The sequence below is a fragment of the Dendrobates tinctorius genome, unplaced genomic scaffold (assembly GCF_039654945.1).
Source record: "Dendrobates tinctorius isolate UK_male_01 unplaced genomic scaffold, ASM3965494v1 ptg000159l, whole genome shotgun sequence".
NCBI classification, from domain to species: domain Eukaryota; kingdom Metazoa; phylum Chordata; class Amphibia; order Anura; family Dendrobatidae; genus Dendrobates; species Dendrobates tinctorius.
The window spans coordinates 8,975,911-8,997,349 of NW_027361826.1; the positions used below are offsets into that span (position 1 = coordinate 8,975,911).

Consider the following 21,439-nt stretch of genomic DNA (forward strand, 5'->3'; position numbering starts at 1 on the left):
CTGGGATTACATAAGGAGACAATGAAATCTGCACAAGAGACATCCACACAAGAGCTGTGGTTAGTCCGCTGGGATGTTTGGAATAACCTTAATGCTGAGTTCCTCCAAAACTGTTTAAGTATCTAGAATAGAAACGCGTAGGGTGGTAACACCAAATATTCATGTGATTTAGATTTCTCTCGTTCATTTACCTTGCATTTTGTCAATTGATAAACTACTAACAATTTTGACTTTTCAATAGACGTTTTCCATACCTGACTAAAACTTTTGCACAGTATATGTCTTATATACCTAGAATATAAGACATATTTTCAGTTGTTTCACACTTTTTTGTTAATTATATAATTCCACATGTGTTAATTCTTAGTTTTGATGCCTTCAGAGTGAAGCTACAATTTTCATAGTCATGAAAATAAAGAAAACTCTTTGAATGAGGTGTGTCCAAACTTTTGGTCTGTACTGTATTGTCACGCCGCGCTCACCTGGGGGCGGGACCTCGGTCCTGACGTCATCTCTTCCGGAGCCGCCGTCACTCCGGGGGTCCCGTCGGGTGCGCACGCGCAGCTCTCGCCCCGGGTCTCCTCCTACATGTCACGTTTGCGCTTGCGCGCTCCTGTCAGTGCTGTATAGGGCTCGGTCCTCTCTATGGTAATGGAGGACCTGACCCGGAACCTGTAGTGGTCTTGTGCTTTCTGGCTAGGTCCTGACCCGGAACCAGTAGTAGTCATGTGCTATATCAGACGACCTCCCCCTAGGGGAGGTGCCTGATTATTGTTGTGCTTCCTGGCTTCGTCTGCCGTGTCCCTGCCTGGCTGTGCGCTGTATTCAGGTCCCCTGCCTTGCACTCTGTTGTGCTTCTTGGCACACGCTCTGAATCTGCACTCTGCTTTGTACTTGGTTGTGCCTCCTGGCACACGCGCTGACCCTGTGCTCTGTCTCATCCTCAGTTGTGCCTCCTGGCACACACTCTGATTCCGTGCTCTGTCTTATACTCAGTTGTGCCTCCTGGCACACACTCGGACCCTGTACTCTGTCTCATACTCAGTTGTGCCTCCTGGCACACACTCTGATTCCGTGCTTTGTCTTATACTCAGTTGTGCCTCCTGGCACACACTCGGACCCTGTGCTTTGTCTCATAGTCAGTTGTGCCTCCTGGCACATGCTCTGATCCTGTACTCAGACTCTTACTCTGTTGTGCCTCCTGGCACACTTACCAATCCTGCGCTCTGTCTTATGCTCAGTTGTGCCCTCTGGCACACACCCTGCTCCTGTACTCTGTTACACCTCCTTGCACACCTGCTGTCTGACTCAGTGCTCTGACGTGCTCCTTGCACACATCCTGCTTCACTCACACCCGGACGAACGAAGTCTCTGTATACCACGTGTTGCCGTGTCCACGCTTTACACGTTCCTGCAGACGCACAACCCACTCGTGTCTCCTGTGAGCCGGCCGCCTGGTGCCAGCAGTCGTGGTGCCTCACCCCCTGGGGCTTGCCCCTGACACTCCCTGTATAGGGGGTGGTCTTCACTAGGTCAGCTCGCCCTGGGAGGGTTGGTGTCACGACCCAGAGGGTCCACTCCAGGAGTCATCACATGTATATTGTGGTGAACCTTATTTGAAGTGATCATCAGTATAGAAAAGGTCCTCTGCTTTCTTACAGAGCTAAAAGAAAAAAACTAACTCGTGATGTGACTGGGAGAACCAGAATAATGGGAATGTGTATGTAAAACAAAAAATAATAACAAAAATATATACAAAAATGTGTGTAATAAAATAAGCCTTTATTGTAAATTTTGGCCAGACAGCAACAACGGCAATAGAAAAATATATATATAAGAACATATAATAAAAATGGCAAGAAGACCGCACAATGATTTAATTATGAAGTATCCATACTTGTAATAATATCACCACTATATAGCAGAAATTATTCAAATGAAGCATATATAATAATCCCCATGTGGAACAGCAAAAAAAATAAAATGAGTGCAAAGAATAGTGAGGTGATGAAAATTATGTGTATATATAAAAAATATAAATAATGTAATTAACAAAAATGTGGAAATCACTAGTAACACAGGGTATATGTATATATATACACCGATGTAGGTGAATAATACGAAAAACTAATGTGAAAAAAAAAATAATAAATTTTTTGTATATACTAAAGACCAAAAACACTCAAAATGGTGAAAAATAAGGCAAAAACAATTTTTTGCAAGAAATAGATGCTGAATTCACACAAAAAATGCTGGGAGAAATATAATAGAAACAGTAATAATAGTGCTTGTATAGAATTGGATGGCTGTATATGAAAATACAAAAAATAAAAAATATAATACTAAAAATAATGATGTACTTGTAAGATTAATAATAAATGTGCACCATATAATAGCTATATAAGGGGCCACTAAAAAATGCCATACAAAGCGCTATATGGTAGAAATGAGCCAGAACCAAGAACCAGACAGCACACACGCTGAACAATGCTGCACAAGTAATATGGGCAACAATGAACACAGACCTAATATATACAAATGGATAATGAAGCGCTTGTGCAACAAAATGCTGGCCCAAATTGAGCAGCACGATACAGCGCGATGTACTGCCTGGAAGGCAACCAGACAATGATAGGAGCGGTATGTCAATAGAGCACGCCCCCCAAAATCGCCTGTACGATAAAGCACTGGCCTGAATATACAGCACAATGCAGCACAATGTATTACCTGAGAGGCAAATAGTGGTGGAAGCGGTGTGCCAAAAGAACGCGCCCCGACGCGCGTTTCGGAAAGACTTCCCTGACGAAGGGGATGGGGATTATTATATATGCTTCATTTGAATAATTTCTGCTATATAGTGGTGATATTATTACAAGTATGGATACTTCATAATTAAATCATTGTGCGGTCTTCTTGCCATTTTTATTATATGTTCTTATATATATATTTTTCTATTGCCGTTGTTGTTGTCTGGCCAAAATTTACAATAAAGGCTTATTTTATTACACACATTTTTGTATATATTTTTGTTATTATTTTTTGTTTTACATACACATTCCCATTATTCTGGTTCTCCCATTCACATCACGAGTTAGTTTTTTTCTTATGTATACCGGATGGTCAGCCATCCACTTTTGAAAGAGACACATCGTTTATTTATTAATTTATACTTTGCAGTATAATATATATTTATTTATTACACATTGCTGTTTCTCTTTTTTGTTTCTTTCTTACAGAGCTACCAAAAAAAGTATTCCCACACATACCGGACTTGCAGAGACAAAAAGGACATTTGTCACTTGGACCCGTCCTGTGTGATGCGACCAGCAGGCCGGTAACTAGAACAACAGGACGCGGCACGTGATACTGTCCTGTGTGACACGGCTCGCAGGCCGGTAACTAAAACAACAAGACAAGGGGAAGGGAAAACAGTTACAACGGTGGGCCCTGTGATAGGGAAAGGGGACGTGGAGACCTCCTGCGCTCCCCTGAGTCCGTGTCCCTAACGCTCCTAACGTTTCCTATGCCGGTTCCGCACCGGGCGTCGATCACGAACCTGTCGCCCTAGCACACCCTACACCTATCCCTTACTAGGGAGCTGGGTGGCGCAGGCACAGGCCCCACCGCTGCACTAATACACACTAAGGAAAAACACAAACAGGGAAACACAACTTAGCTTTACTCTGTTGCACTTGCTCCTGGCAACAGAGTCCACCACCAGCATGCAGCTCTCCTGTATCGCTGCCACAAAGCTCTGTCAGAGCTAAGGGAATCCCCCATGACTCCTTTCACACCAGGCTCTGTCAGAGCTGCTCTCCAGCTCCTTCCTCCACCAAGGATGGTTGAAATGAACACTATCACCAACACTAATTGCAACACCTGTGACTCTTTTATAGCAGAGCCAGCAATCACACCTGCATTATAATCATGTGCACTAAACAAAAGAAACTAGAGTGCAATGACGCTCACCACCACCGGGGGGGAAACTTAGAACAAACGACACACAGTGCAATAATCCGAATGGCCACCGGGGGCAAAAACACCTTAAGCACAGCTTAGGGAAAAAAAAGGTTACCTGTGCTTTATATCAGTCATGATCCAGCATGGATCATGACAACATTTTATAGAATTGGACATATGTATCATTCCTCTAAAGTCCCAGCAGTTTTTTTAATGCAAAGGAAAAGCATTAAGTGATCATAGCATTATTCATTATCCTGTGCCTCCCCCACCAGCACTGGGAGCAGCATTACATGTTATACAAGACAAACTTGCATACCTGATTAAATAGAGCTCTTAGGCCCAATGAGGCAGTTGGACTTACTATGAAGATTCATATGAGAATGGCTGATGGTCAACTTCTCAGTGTCCCCCTGCTGCTGAGATCTCATACTGCTCAGTACATGTGAGATCTCAGCAGCAGGAGACACTGAGGAGCTGACCACTAGTGCTTCAACTGCAGCTGTCAGTCAGGCTGGGTGGGCAGAGACTGAATACATTTGGACTCATTAGCTATTTCATCCACTAACTGGATTCATAAAATGCTTATCTTAACATTAGGATTATACATCCACTTTTCCATGGATTTTCACTGTAACTACACCAGCCTCATCAGGTCTGAAAGTTTCCTATAATAATGTATTCACTTTGTATTGTAAAATCTTGTGACTGATTCGCTTTAATACATTATTTTTGCTGAGTAAATGGTGTAACATTTTATTGTGCCATGTACTTACATTGTAATGAAGATGTTAAATAGGTGAATAAGAAATGAATGCGTTAAATGCAGATTTGAGAGTGGTGCTACACAATAAAAGTAGATAATATTTGTCTCCTTGCTGAGAATAATCGGGTCATGAGTGAAAGCAAACATTTCTATAGACACAATGTACGTCCTGTTATTATGGATATTACTCATTGCATAATGTGCAGAAGTAACATGTAAAGGATTAAGAAGAGAAGACTATGTAGCCACCATTATATACTGTGTGTCCAGTATATGAAGCATGTCCGGCTGTCTGATCTCGTCTGTACAGTCTCTGCTCTTGCAGCCAAATTTCAGAAAATCTTGTCTACTTTCTCCAGTTTAGTTCTCATCCTTCTCTTCTGAGAGCGGCAGACGAACGGTTAATCACATATGCACTGCATTCACATGAACCTCTGCCATCGCTTTACAGGTTACAATCCGTTGTGAAGTGCACAGGTTTACAGTTTTCTACCCTGGCCAATAACAAGCTATCGGCAAGTATTTCACAATGATCTGTAACATTCAGACTAAACGCTCAGACTTTTCATGCTGCATCAGAGGACGCAGAAAACAAGAGTCCTGCTGTCTGCATTCGACATCACAACATACAGGACGACCCGCGACATGGGGCTCATCCAATACAAGCTCCATGTTATTGTGAAACTAAAAATCCTTCTTCTAGATTGCATCTGTATAATTCATCTCTCCAGGGTCCTTTTCTGACCGTCGGTATTGGCTTCACGTACCCGTTTGGTTACATACTCTCTGTAGTTACGAGTCAACAATGTATAGAGGAGTGGATTCACACAACTGTTGGCGTAGGTTAGGCAGGTAACTCCAAAATTTAGGTAAATTTGAGAAGATATTCCCAGTCCTAAAATCTCATATTGATAAGATTTTGCTAGCTGCCAAGCCCAGAAAGGGACGAAACAGGCCCAGTAAACACCGATGATTGCAAATATGCGGAACATAACACACTGGTTGAGTTTCCGGCTTGACCGTCGAAGTTCTTGTCCTGACGTCTGGTATGCCCTCGCAAGGCAGCTATAAAGACATAATATGATCAGACCGGGGCCCAGGATGCTTGTAAAGAAAAGGACTGTCAGGTAATGTCGGAATGACTCAGGTGTCCATGTAGGAAAGCAGATTTTCTTGCCTGACCCATACTGGCTGTCCTGGAGCTGCATCATGCACATCATAGGCAATGTTAGGAAAAAAGATATAAGCCAAATTGTCAGGCTGGTCAACTTTCGACAGCACTGGGAAACGCGGGCCTTCAAAGGTTGCACGATCACCTGATATCTCTCCAAGCTCATAGCGGTGAGAGTATAGATGCTGGCATGCATGGTGAACAAGTCCATACTTAGAAGAAGTCTGCAACCAACATCTCCAAAGTACCAGTCCCTGGCCATGTATGTGCTCACTACAAAAGGAATGGTTGATAGATACAAAAGATCTGCCAAAGCAAGGTTCGCCACGTGGACACACATAGAGCCTACCGGTCTGTGAGATAACACAGTAATCACCAGCACATATATGTTTCCAGCCATCCCCAGGAGAAACATGACAGTGAGTACCACGCTCAGCGTGGAGGTGACCAGGACCTCTTCAGTGGAGCCAGGAGATTCCACAGACATGTTGGCTTCATCTTGTACATCCATTGTCCTTCTCATACATGAAACAGAATAGACTGGATAGGATCTTGTCTCAAGTGAATGTTGAATTCTTCATGGATAATGAAAATTAATTAGAAGGTCCATGGGCCATTCTTTCAATGTGGATCACTTCTAGCTTTCCTTACGTAGGTAAAACCCATCACGATGATTTTTACCAGTAAATCGATCTCAGTCCTTTTCATTCCTCATATACGCATCAGACAGTTTGGGCATAAAACCAAAAGCTTCCTTCACATAGAGGTATATAGAGTGAGTGAGTAGTGTGAATTGCGCGGCCCCTCGCTGCCTCCCTGTTCTCCACCCCTTCACTGCTCGTCCATCCTTCATGATTTCATCTGTCTGTGGGCTCCATCTAAACAAGCCAATGCTATTGATCTATTTTCACATTCATTTCTACACTTAATTGATTTTGCATGAATTTCAGAGTAATTGTTGGAAAATTTTAATGTAATAGAGAGACTGCATGAGTTACATTTCCTTTTAATGGTTTATTAGGCAGAGCAAACAGCCACCTGGCACCGAGATAAACAATGATTTACCAGGCGATAAACCAGACGTAGGTTCAACAACATGCTGAAACCTGGCGCAGGGATAAGAAGCAGTCCAGTGTCTGAATGGCTGCAATGTTGTCCTTGAGCAGGACTCCTTGTGGTTCTCGCAGTCTTGTGTTAAGAGCGGTGTTTAAATTGAGCTTCAACTAAGAGAATAAAAGAGAACAAACGTTAGGATCAATTGATTTAAGTGCAAATAACTGAAATCTGTGTAAGGGAATACAGTTATAACATTGGAAGTCACTCGTAACAATGTAATGCATGGATGAAGGACTTCTGCGTGTATGCAGGGACCACTTGGAATTACGATACATTTGTTCTCAATTTTACACTGTGCTTAATAGTTGTTAACATTACCAGGGTTTTCTGAAATAATCTATTCTTAGGATAGGTCATCAGTATGAAAAAGAATGGGATCTACCTTCTGCACTCCACCAATCAACTGACTGAAAATGTCGCGCTGCAACAATAGTGCCATAACACCATGCATTGTGTAGGGGCCATGAATTACTGCAATCTCTCTGCTATTAACTGGTATGGGGGAGAGCCTGCAGTAGCATTCATGGCCACTGCTAGGGCTGTGTGCACACTTTGCTTTTTTTTGTGTTTTCGCAGCGTTTTTCAGCTGCGGAATCGCCGCGAAAACGCAAATAAAACGCATCCCATGCAATCCTATGGGATTCCGCAATGCTGTGCTAATGCTGTGGATTTTTCCGCTGCGGAATCGCATAACGGAAAAATACGCAGCATGCTCATTCTTTTTGCGGAATCGCGGCGACTCCGCACCCAAGGAATGCAGTGATCCGCTTACTTTCTGCAAGTGGCTATGCCCACCATGTGCAAAGTACGCGGATCATGTGCGGATGGTACCCAGGGTCTGGAGGAGAGGAGACTCTCCTCCAGGCCCTGGGTACCATAATCCTGTAAAAAATAGAATAAAAATAAAAATAGAGATATAATCACTCTCCGGCGGCCCCCAAAGTCCTTCCCGCCTCTCACCAAGATCCTGGCATCTTCCGGTCACAGTAATGCTTTGCGCGAATGACCGCTGATGACGTTGCGCTCTCGCGAGCATGACATCATCTCAGGTCCTTCGCGCAAAGCATTACTGTGACCGGAAGATGCCGGGAGCGCCGCAGAGCAGATCGGGGGCGGTCGGAAGGTGAGAATAACAATATATTTTTATTTTATTATTTTAACATCCTATCATATTTCCAAGCGACGCTTGAAATTGCTTGGAATGCGCAAGCATTCCACAAGCAAAAAATACTTGCAAAACGCTTGTTTTTTGTGCAAAAAACGCATGCGAATTCGCATGGGTTTTACCAGTGGTGGGAGTTGCGGAAATTTCCGCAGCATTTCTGCACGTGTGCACATAGCCTAAAATCTGAAATGTTGGCCTACTGAAATGTATTTTCAATAAATGCACTCAATACTTGGTCGGGGCTCCTTTTGCATCAATTACTGCATCAATTGTATTTCATGCAATAAAATGCAAATTAATTACAGTATGTAAAAACCATATAATGTGATTATCTGGATTTTATGTTTAGATTCGTTCTCTCATAGGAGAAGTGTACCTGCGATAAAAATGACAGACCTCCCCATTCTTTGTAGGTGGGAAAATATTCCAAATCGGCAGTGTATCACATGCTTATTTTCCCCACTGTAAAGTAGATACTGTAGATAGATGCTTTACCTGCAAATTCTCGCACAGTCATGGGTATACTGATCACCTTCTTGAAGACGCTGAGCCAATTTTCCCGTTCTTGTTCACTCTCGCAGGTGAAAAGATAGGTGCGATCAGGAGTGCTAATAGATATGCCATAATTCCATATATTACTGTATGAGTTCGGGACTATCTCAGCCTTCACTTCATAGCCGTGCTCGCTGCTGCCTAAAAACACCTCACCTTTAGCAAACGCATCCTGAAATAAAAGAATAATGTAGAAAACCTTGTTATTGCAGATCTAGATTATTTATTTAAAAGAATCAATTTTGTAGTATAATCCTCTTACTAGAAACACTCAGTGTACACATAGGTAGTGTTGAGCGATACCATCCGATACCCTAAAATATCGGATCGGATGGTATCGGCCCGATACGAAAAAAGTATCGGGTATCGCCGATTCCGATACCGCAAGTCCCATTCAAGTCTATGGGACTTCCGGTATCGAAATAAGAAAAACCCTTTTCTGTCCTTGTACAGCCTCTCGGGGGGGGGGGGGGGGTGTACGGACCTTCCGGGGGTCTGTGCCAACTGCCCGGGGGTCTGTGCGGACTGCCGGGGGTCTGTACCGGCCTGCCGGTGGTCTGTACCGACTGTCCGGGGGTCTGTGCAGGCTGCGGGGGGCTGTGCCGGCCTGCCGGTGGTCTGTACCGACTGTCCGGGGGTCTGTGCAGGCTGCGGGGGTCTGTACCGACCTGCCGGGGGGCTGTGCCGGCCTGACGGTGGTCTGTACCGACTGTCCGGGGGTCTGTGCAGGCTGCGGGGGTCTGTACCGGCCTGCCGGGGGGCTGTGCCGGCCTGCCGGTGGTCTATACCGACTGTCCGGGGGTCTGTGCAGGCTGCGGGGGTCTGTGCAGGATCGTCCGATGGAACTACAAGTCCCATCGGGCGATGCCTGCTACTATGACGGTGATTGACACATTAGCCAATGATGGGACAGTAGTAGTCCCATCATCCGGCTAATGTGTTGAATGTACAAAAAAAAAAATACATACTACATACATGCTACATTCATACAACATACATACATACTACATACATACTACATACATACTACATGCTACATACATGCAACATACATACTACATACATGATACATACATACATACTACATATATACTACATGCATGCAACATGCATATATATACAACATATATACTACATGCAACATACATACTACATATATACTACATGCATGCAACATACATACTACATATATACCACATGCATGCAACATATATATATATATATATATATATATATATATATATATATATACACTACATGCATGCAACATGTATACTACATATACACTCACTGGCCACTTTATTAGGTACACCTGTCCAACTGTGTGTTAAGACTTAATTTCTAATCAGCCAATCACATGGCGGCAACTCAGTGCATTTAGGCATGTAGACATGGTCAAGACAATCTCCTGCAGTTCAAACCGAGCATCAGTATGGGGAAGAAAGGTGATTTGAGTGCCTTTGAACGTGGCATGATTGTTGGTGCCAGAAGGGCTGGTCTGAGTATTTCAGAAACTGCTGATCTACTGGGATTTTCACGCACAACCATCTCTAGGGTTTACAGAGAATGGTCCGAAAAAGAAAAAAAATCCAGTGAGCGGCAGTTCTGTGGGCGGAAATGCCTTGTTGATGCCAGAGGTCAGAGGAGAATGGGCAGACTGGTTCGAGCTGATAGAAAGGCAACAGTGACTCAAATTGCCACCCGTTACAACCAAGGTAGGCAGAAGAGCATCTCTGAACGCACAGTGCGTCGAACTTTGAGGCAGATGGGCTACAGCAGCAGAAGACCACAATGGGTACCACTCCTCTCAGCTAAGAACAGGAAACTGAGGCTACAATTTGCACAAGCTCATCGAAATTGGACAGTAGAAGATTGGAAAAACGTTGCCTGGTCTGATGAGTCTCGATTTCTGCTGCGACATTCGGATGGTAGGGTCAGAATTTGGCGTAAACAACATGAAAGCATGGATCCATCCAGCCTTGTATCAACGGTTCAGGCTGGTGGTGGTGGTGTCATGGTGTGGGGAATTTTTTCTTGGCACTCTTTGGGCCCCTTGGTACCAATTGAGCATCGTCGCAACGCCACAGCCTACCTGAGTATTGTTGCTGACCATGTCCATCCCTTTATGACCACAATGTACCCAACATCTGATGGCTACTTTCAGCAGGATAATGCGCCATGTCATAAAGCTCGAATCATCTCAGATTGGTTTCTTGAACATGACAATGAGTTCACTGTACTCAAATGGCCTCCTCAGTCACCAGATCTCAATCCAATAGAGCATCTTTGGGATGTGGTGGAACGGGAGATTCGCATCAGGGATGTGCAGCCGACAAATCTGCGCCAACTGTGTGATGCCATCATGTCAATATGGTCCAAAATCTCTGAGGAATGCTTCCAGCACCTTGTTGAATCTCTGCCACGAAGAATTGAGGCAGTTCTGAAGGCAAAAGGGGGTCCAACCCCTTACTAGCATGGTGTACCTAATAAAGTGGCCAGTGAGTGTATACCACATATATACTACATGCATGCAACATACATATATACTACATATATACTACATGCAACATGCAAACTACATATATACCACATGCATGCAACATACATACATACTACATATATACCACATGCATGCAACATGCATACTACATATATACCACATATATACTACATGCATGCAACATACATATATACTACATGCATGCAACATGCATACTACATATATACAACATATATACTACATGCATGCAACATACATACTACATATATACCACATATATACTACATGCATGCAACATACATATATACTACATGCAACATGCATACTACATATATATCACATGCATGCAACATGCATACTACATATATACCACATATATACTACATGCATGCAACATACATATTTACTACATATATACTACATGCAACATACCTACTACATATATACTACATAGTGTTGAGCATTCTGATACTGCAAATATCGGGTATCGGCCGATATTCGCTGTATCGGAATTCCGATACCGAGTACCGATATTTTTTCAATATCGGATATCGGAATCAGAAGTTCCCATAATGCAAAGAGCCACTGCTATGGCTCTGATTGGCTGCCGAAATGACGTCATCATGATGCGCCATCAGTTCGGGCCTTCCGGGGGGGGGTCTGTGCCGACTGCCCGGGGGTCTGTACCGGGCCTGCCGGGGGTCTGTGCCGACTGCCCGGCGGTCTGTGCGGACTGCCGGGGGTCTGTACCGGCCTGCCGGGGGGCTGTGCCAGCCTGCCGGTGGTCTGTACCGACTGTCCGGGGGTCTGTGCAGGCTGCGGGGGTCTGTACCGGCCTGCCGGGGGGCTGTGCCGGCCTGCCGGTGGTCTGTACCGACTGTCCAGGGGTCTGAGCGGACTGCCGGGGGTCTGTACCGGCCTGCCGGGGGGCTGTTCTGGCCTGCCGGTGGTCTGTGCCGACTGTCCGGGGGTCTGTGCAGGCTGCGGGGGTCTGTGCAGGCATCGTCCGATGGGACTACAAGTCCCATCGGGCGATGCCTGCTACCATGACGGTGATTGACACATTAGCCAATGATGGGACAGTAGTAGTCCCATCATCCGGGACTGCTCCCATGCCATCAGCCCCTGTTTGGGACTTCTGAAAATGCTCTAATTAATCTTTTCCTTGACACTACTTGAGTATGGTTTGAGAAAGGCCTCTTAGTAGGTCGAAACGTAACCATAGTATACTCATATCCTGGATTACGATATTATACCCACATTTTGGATACTTCTTTTGTCTGCGGTGTTACACTATTTGATGCATTTGAAATAAAATAAAAATCCAAAAATTTCACAAAATCTTCAAGATTTTTTGCTAGATTAATCCACACTTGAGTGCGACTGTTTATCTACTGACTACTGTTTGTGGACCCTCCACGTACAGTCAGCACCTATCTCCTCCACAGCAAGAGTGCGCGTCTTTCTTCTTTTGCTGTAGTATGTATGTTGCATGTAGTATATATGTTGTATATATGTATGTTGCATGCATGTGGTATATATGTAGTATGTATGTTGCATGCATGTAGTATATATGTTGTATGTTGCATGCATGTAGTATATATGTATGTTGCATGCATGTAGTATATATGTAGTATGCATGTTGCATGTAGTATATAGGTATGTTGCATGCATGCAGTATATATGTAGTATGCATGTTGCATGCATGTAGTATATATATGTTGTATGTATGTTGCATGCATGTAGTATATATGTTGTATGTATGTATGTTGCATGCATGTAGTATATATGTAGTATGTATGTTGCATGTTGTATATATGTTGTATATATGTATGTTGCATGCATGTGGTATATATGTAGTATGCATGTAGTATATATGTGGTATATATGTAGTTTGCATGTTGCATGCATGTGGTATATATGTAGTATGTATGTTGCATGCATGTAGTATTTATGTAGTATGCATGTTGCATGTAGTATGTTGCATGCATGTAGTATATATGTAGTATGCATGTTGCATGCATGTAGTATATGTATGTAGTATATATGTGGTATATATGTAGTATGCATGTTGCATGCATGTAGTATATATGTAGTATGTATGTATGTTGCATGTATGTAGTATATATGTAGTATGTATGTTGCATGTAGTATATATGTAGTATATATGTATGTTGCATGCATGTAGTATATATGTGGTATATATGTAGTATGCATGTGTATATATGTATGTTGCATGCTTGTAGTATGCATGTTGCATGTAGTATATATGTATGTTGCATGCATGTAGTATATATGTAGTATGCATGTTGCATGCATGTAGTATATATGTGGTATATATGTAGTATGTATGTTGCATACATGTAGTATGTATGTAGCATGTATGTAGTATGTATGTAGCATGTAGTATGTATTTTTTTTTTTTACATTCAACACATAGGCCGGATGATTGGACTACTACTATCCCATCATTGGCTAATGTGTCAATCACCGTCATGGTAGCAGGCATCGCCCGATGGGACTTGTAGTCCCATCGGACGATGCCTGCACAGACCCCCGCAGCCTGCACAGACCCCTGGACAGTCGGCACAGACCACCGGCAGGCCAGTACAGACCCCCGGCAGTCCGCTCAGACCCCCGCACAGTCGGTACAGACCACCGGCAGGCCGGCACAGCCCCCCGGCAGGCCGGTACAGACCCCCGCAGCCTGCACAGACCCCCGGACAGTCGGTACAGACCACCGGCAGGCCGGCACAGCCCCCCGGCAGGCCGGTACAGACCCCCTATGACAGTCGGTACAGACCACCGGCAGGCCGGTACAGACCCCCGCAGCCTGCACAGACCCCCGGACAGTCGGTACAGACCACCGGCAGGCCGGCACAGCCCCCCGGCAGGCCGATACAGACCCCCCGGCAGTCCGCTCAGACCCCCGGACAGTCGGTACAGACCACCGGCAGGCCGGTACAGACCCCCACAGCCTGCACAGACCCCCGGACAGTCGGTACAGGCCACCGGCAGGCTGGTACAGACCCCCGGCAGTCCGCACAGACCCCCGGGCAGTCGGCACAGACCCCCGGCAGGCCGGTACAGACCCCCGGGCAGTCGGCACAGACCCCCCGGAAGGCCCGAACTGACGGTGCATCATGATGCGCACAGACCGCGCATCATGATGATGTCATTTCGGCAGCCAATCAGAGCCACAGCAATGGCTCTTTGCATTATGGGAACTTCCGATTCCGATATTGAAAAAATATCGGTACTCGGTATCGGAATTCCGACACAGCGAATATCGGCCGATACCCGATATTTGCAGTATCGGAATGCTCAACACTACACATAGGGTCAGAGGGGCCAGGGAGGAGAAGACCCCGCGTACAGTCCGGCCCCTGCGCACTGGAAGTAATTAGCAGAAAACATCAAATGGTGATTAAAGAAAAACCACAAAGCCGATTTCCTCACCAACGGTATCAATATAATGAGTGTTACAACCATTCCAGCCATGTCTTTACATTGCACAATTGTGCTGACAGATTCTTAAAGGGGAACTCTGGCTTGGCAAATAATAGTTATTCACTGGACATTTCTTTCTAATATAATTTCTGTTTTAGTTATTCATGTTTTCCAGATCTCTGCTTGAAGTTAATAGGAGCCTTCATTTGTGGCAGTCTGTGATGGACACAGAGGTGCGAGCCTTATCGCAGTTATAACATGTGTATGTATCAGAGCTCGGCCTTGTAATGAGCTTTTACCCAATGGCTGCAAGCAGAGATCTCGCAGAATTGATACAAAAGAATATTGCAAAACGTTATGGCCGTGTTCACATATAGTGCAAATGCTGCCTTTTCTACACTTTTGAAATGTGCATTTTATTGCATTTTTTTCTATTTGGAGCCTTAAAAAACCCAGTTGTGTTTTTAAGTGAAGAATTATACTTTTCGGTACTATAGAAAAAGGCATTAAAAAGCTGTTTCGATTTTGCACCAAAAACCCCCCACATCAAATAAGTGTGAAAATGCATTAAATAGAGCAGCAAAGAAGCAATAATCAGAGAACATTGTTATTGAGTAGTTTGGTGCAGACATCTGCAGAAAATATGCAGATAAAAAAAATACAGCATTTGTGTGAACATAGCCTAAACCTTTTATTAGGCCTAATTCACACATCGGTGATTTACTGTACATATGCCTGCAAAAAATAGCCCCATAGAACATAATGGGGCTGTCAGGAAAAAAAAACCTTACATAAAAAATGATAAACAGTGACGTGTGAATAAAGCTTTACACAACATTTATTTTCTGCAATGCTTGTACGAGTGCAAGGAGCTGCATATGGACCCAGTCAAACAGTCAAATCCACCATAGTGGTCTCCAAACTGCTTTGAGGAGATTTTTAGCTTATGAAATCTATTCTCCAAAGAGATCAGGCAGATTAAAAAAAGGGAGATACAGACCAACAAGAAAATGTAAGCCAGAACCGGACCTGTGGTGGATTTCTGAGGGTACTGTTGGGGTCCCTCAAGGATCGGTTCTAGGCCCCCTCCTCTTCTCCTTGTACACTGCCCCTATTGGTCAAACAATCAGTAGACTTGGTTTCCAGTACCATCTCTATGCTGATGACACCCAATTATATGCTTCTTCTCCTGACATCACGCCAGCCTTTCTAGAAATCACCGGCGATTGTCTAAACGCTGTGTCTAATATCATGTCCTCACTATATCTGAAACTGAACCTGTCAAAGACTGAACTCCTGGTGTTTCCTCCCTCTACTAATGTACCTATACCCGACATTGCCATTTCTGTGTGTGGCTCCACTATTACTCCCCAGCAACATGCCCGCTGTCTTGGAGTCATACTTGACTCCGAGCTTTCCTTTGCCCCCCACATTCGATCACTGGCTCGCTCTTGTCATCTGCACCTCAAAAACATTTCCAGAATTCGACCTTTTCTTACTTTTGACTCTGCAAAAACTCTGACTGTTTCTCTTATTCATTCTCGTCTCGACTATTGTAACTCTCTTCTAATCGGTCTCCCTCTTACCAAATTCTCCCCTCTCCAATCTGTCTTGAATGCTGCAGCCAGGATCATATTCCTCACCAACCGTTACATCGATGCCTCTACCTTGTGCCAGTCATTACACTGGCTACCCATCCACTCCAGAAATTCAGTACAAACTTATCACCCACAAAGCCCTCCATAGCTCAGCACCACCTTACATCTCTCCTCCCTTGTTTCAGTATACCACCCTACCCGCGCCCTCCGTTCTGCTGATGACCTGAGGTTAGCATCCCCAATAGTCAGAACCTCCCACTCCCATCTCCAAGACTTTACACGTGCAGCGCCAATTCTTTGGAATGCACTTCCCAGGTCAATACGATTAGTCCCCAATCCCCACAATTTTAAGCGTGCCCTGAAAACGCATTTATTCAGACTGGCCTATCACCTCAACACATTAACCTAATCTATCCCTGTGTGGCACAGCCAAAGGTTTTACCATAACCAGATTTCCCGCATCATGTTCCCACATGCTTTATGCATCCATTAGCCCTCTGTGTCTGTACTGTTACACACTTAACATTATGGCTGGTCCATACAATCAGGGCAACTGTTACCACCCACCTTTCGTGTCTACCTCTTTCCTCATAGACTGTAAGCTTGCGAGCAGGGCCCTCATTCCTCTTGGTATTTGTAAAAATCTACTGTATGTGATTATTGTTATGCTGTAATGTCTGTTGTCTGTACAAATCCCCTCTGAAATGTAAAGTGCTGCGAAATATGTCGGCGCTATAAAAATAAAATTTATTATTATTATTATATTTCTGAGGGTATCTGTCAGGGCCGGACTGGCCATCTGACAATTTTGGCAAATGCCAGAAGGGCTTGTCTTTTTGTAGGCCGCCTTGTTTGCTACGTTGTTAGCAGAATCGGTGTTCTCAAGACACCCATACTGTTAAGAGTTGTGATGGAGCACAAAGTCGCTGACTCCGTCACTTACCCCAGCAGGCCACAGGTATCATTCAAAATATTGGTCTAGTAGTAAATCTTGCTTTCCTCCATCCGCGGTAATATTAGCAGTAATATATCCCATGTGGTGCTTGGGGACGTGCACAGCATGGACCTGTGTGATCTCAGGGCTGAATTTGGTAGGGTATGGTTTGATGTTGGCAATGATACCCTGGTGATACGATGGTCTGCGTTTCAATAGGGATTAGGCAGCTTCAGGTATCCTGAGATCTAGATGCCTGATCTCGGCTAAGATTACCAGAACATGTTTTTCCATTCCCTTTTATTAGCGTAAATGTCTTCCAAGAAGAAAGCCAACAAGTCCTACTGGCGCTGCACTTGGCTGCCAGGTCTAGAGGCAACATCCAACAACTGTGATTACGGTGGAAGGTATTTTATTAAGTTTTTCTGCACAGAAGAAAGTAGCCTCCACTTTCATCATCCTCTTCAGATGTTTTTCGTACATCTTGCAAACACGATCAGTTGTCGTCTTTCTTCTTGGAAGATGTTTAAGCTAATTATAGGGCATGGTAAAACACGTCCAAGCAGCCTTAGATGTCAGATCTCAGAAGTATCTATTGATATTCCTTTCAAAATGACATCCCTTGTGTTTCAGTGGTGTGAATGCTTCTTCTCCAGTCTCCACCATTAAACAATAGGATCGGACTATCTGATTTTTCTGGCTGATTTCTTCCCCTTCATTACGCATCTGTCAGTGACAATACTACACACGATTAACACATAATATTACTTCCAAATCTCTGTACTTGAGGATTTACCAGGGGGTCTTTGAAGTACATTAATCTCCGGTGATCCAGGGTGAACCATCTCTTTTTAAAAGCATCTGTAGGCTTTAAAGAAAGAAATATATGGAGTTTTAAATGTATAAAATGTTCATTCATTTCATATTCACAATTAATTTTTTGCGCTTAAAAGTGACAATACAATGTATGCAAATAGTCTCTTCAGAGAGGAAGAGAGCAGGAACTCTAGTGCCAAATATTGGGGCAGTAATTCAGAAAGTCAATAGCAACCCTTTCACGAGCCTTGCCAAATGACTCAGGATATAAAGCCAAACCAGACACTCCATTTGCAGACACGTGTTGCTGGGTTTTTGCCCCTCATCAGTGCAATATAAGAGAACTGGTTTGTCTGGATGAAAGGCCTCTTGGAAGGATTCTAAAGGAAAATATCTCTTCTTGTGGAGAGTGCCAAATCGGCATAAGGAGACATATATTCCATGTTCACCTCACGTCAGGCGGGGAGGCTGCGCAGCCTCAGTGACATCAGCGCTAGTCACTGAGGATTAAAAAGTCTGACACAGACCTAAATGTGTGTTTAGTTATTGGAATTATTCTACATTAAAAATTATTCACTTAATCTTTTGAGTGCCGTCTCTTGTACTACTGCATGTCATTACTGACACGTTTAAGCTTTCATCTCCTGGCAGTCGGGGGGGGGGGGGGATAGCAGCACTGCATAGTTTAGCTCTGTCACATAAACAAACCCTTCTATCAACTCTCCCCTTCTTAAGGACACTAAGGTCTATTGTACTCACTGCAGCTTGTAGACCCTCTGGAATGAGATCAGGATCAGGCCTTCTGTCATTATGTCTCACAGAGGAGTAGCCTGTTCTAAGCTATTGTGGGGCGTGTTATTTTTCTCCTGTGTGTTGCTGCTTACTTATTATTGGACAATGTCATACAGAGTCAAAAAGTACACTCCCCTAGTAAAAAAACTCTCTAACATCGACTTGGAATTAACAAAAAATAAGCTTTTAAGTTTCAAATACCTTAATTGCTAGCATCTCTGCAATGGAGAGGTGAAATTAAAATAAAACAACAAAAAAAATGTTTTATTCCTCTCTGCAGCCCTCGTATATTGTGCTCAAAATGAAAGATTTAGTGAAAAGTCCTCTTTAACATTCTGTTTCTATAAGAAACAATGAAAACAATGAAAAAAATTTGGATGTATATGTCATACTTTCTGAAATGGTTCATATAAAAAAACAATAATTAGACCTTTCAGTGTTATAACATGCAAAACTACCAAATAAACTGCAAGTGTAACCAATATGGCTGGATATTTTGCTAAAAATACACACAGCACTAAACTTGAGGTAAGAAGTTGACTCCCCAAGCTCCATCTTAATAAGAGCTGAGCAGTCCCATAACAGAAAGAACTGTGCTGCTGTATAATTGCAGCTTCACAATACTCTATATCCCTTCCCTGCACTCATCTCTATGATCAGTGCATGGAGAGAACAAGAGCATCAGTGTACAGCCTTCTGTTACAGAATGGACAATGCTTGAGACTGAAAGGGTAACCACTAGACCCCACTAACTCCCAGGACCACACTTGATCACTCCCTGAGGAAGCATGTGTGAAACGTGCGTTGGAGTGTGGGGCGGTGGCAGTATTCCTGAACATGAACTTGAGTCAGTACCTTTCTTTGTATATTTGTGCTCACGTGCATAGTTGTCTCCTCTTAAATCATGGGGATTATTTTAATTAGCTATTCAAATGATTATGTGGTTGACCCCTAAATACTTTCCTCATGCACTTTGTCTCCAGTTGTTTGAATACTAGCTCATGTTTACCTTTATGTTTACTTTTATACCTTCATCATGAACATGTGAGTCATGTTAAGTCAATTGTGAGTGGACACAGAGGATTTTTTTGATGGTACTGTTTTGTCAATTGGTGCTTTGCTAATAAAAAAAATTCTTATTAGTCAATATAAAGCTTTTGGGGGATAGTATACCTTTATGCAATGCAGCTTTTAGGTCTTATGTTTCTGTGTCTGTTTTGAACAGGTGCTTTATTGCACCATTCTATATTTTGCTTCATCAAAGAGTCAAACCTCCTATTATAGGTTCTAGTATTCTGCAATTACACCTGTTACTCCCCTAGACTATCAGGTTTAAACTACCACCCATACCGCCTTAGACCACCAGTGATCCTAAAATGACCCCTTTCTTCTAAACAATGAGGGTTCCTGACATGAATCCCTTACAATCCAGGAAAACTTGAGAAATGCATTGTGTTTGTAGCAGGGCTGTGGAGTCAGAGTTGTTTAGTTGGTGTAAATTTTGATGGAGTCAGTATAAAATGGACCAACTGCTAAAATATATCATAAATTAGGCTCAGTAGTTCAGTGCGGGATGTGATGTAAATGTTTTTGTAATAATTTGGGAAAGTTCTGAAATGTCCTATAAATGTCGATTCTGTCCCTGATCTAAGGATCTGGGCCTTTATTTGAGATGAATCTGTGCTGCACTTTATGTACATGCTCAGTAGTGACTGGTGCTGTAGGGTCATAGTGGAGATGAATTTGTGCTGCACTTTATGTACATGCTCAGTAGTGACCGGTGCTGTGGAGTCGTAGTGGAGATGAATCTGTGCTGCCCTTTATGTACATGCTCAGTAGTGATCACTGGTAGAGTTGAGCGACTTTGGTCGGATCGGGTTTCGTGAAACAAAATTTGTTTCAGATGAAACTGGTCCGACTAGGGCAAAAAAAGTCGGAGTTTCGTCCGAAACCCGACCCCAATGCAAGTCAATGGGAAATAAAAGTCGGCATTGAGCGGATGACATTCATCCACTCAATGCCGACTTATATTCCCCATTGATTTGCATTGGGGTCGGGTTTTGGACGAAACTCCGACTTTTTTGCCCTAGTCGGACCAGTTTCATCCGACTCAAATTTTGTTTCACGAAACCCGATCCGACCAAAGTCGCTCAACTCTAGTGACCAGTGCTGTGGGGTCGGAGTGGAGATGAATCTGTGCTGCACTTTATGTACATGCTCATTAGTGACCAGGGCTGTGGAGTTGTAGTGAAGATGAATCTGTGCTGCACTTTATGCACATGCTCAGTAATGACCAGTGCTGTGGCGTCAGAGTGGAGATGAATCTGTGCTGCACTTTATGTACATGCTCAGTAGTGACCAGTGCTGTGGAGTTGTAGTGGAGATGAATCTGTGCTGCACTTTATGTACATGCTCATTAGTGACCAGGGCTGTGGAGTTGTAGTGAAGATGAATCTGTGCTGCACTTTATGCACATGCTCAGTAATGACCAGTGCTGTGGGGTCAGAGTGGAGATGAATCTGTGCTGCACTTTATGTACATGCTCAGTAGTGACCAGCGCTGTGGAGTCGTAATGGAGAGGAATCTGTGCTGCACTTTATGTACATGCTCAGTAGTGGC

The 21,439-nt window shown here is 43.7% G+C and overlaps 2 protein-coding genes across 3 annotated transcripts in view; both read right to left on the reverse strand.

The window, feature by feature from the left end:
• Positions 1–4,701: 4,701 nt before the first annotated feature.
• Positions 4,702–6,734, reverse strand: LOC141052292 (urotensin-2 receptor-like). Its single transcript, XM_073549491.1, has one exon. The coding sequence runs from the start codon at positions 6,418–6,420 to the stop codon at positions 5,446–5,448; it is 975 nt and encodes a 324-aa protein (XP_073405592.1). The 5' UTR covers positions 6,421–6,734; the 3' UTR covers positions 4,702–5,445.
• A 153-nt stretch (positions 6,735–6,887) lies between these two features.
• Positions 6,888–21,439, reverse strand: part of LOC141052291 (arf-GAP with dual PH domain-containing protein 1-like) — a 75,590-nt gene continuing 61,038 nt past the window's right edge. For both annotated transcript variants that reach the window (XM_073549489.1, XM_073549490.1), the window contains 3 exons: positions 18,009–18,080; positions 8,674–8,902; positions 6,888–7,120 (listed from right to left, as the gene is read on the reverse strand). In XM_073549489.1, the coding sequence (XP_073405590.1) occupies positions 7,092–7,120; positions 8,674–8,902; positions 18,009–18,080 (330 nt within the window). In that variant the 3' untranslated portion in view covers positions 6,888–7,091. The remainder of the gene's footprint in view (positions 7,121–8,673; positions 8,903–18,008; positions 18,081–21,439) is intronic.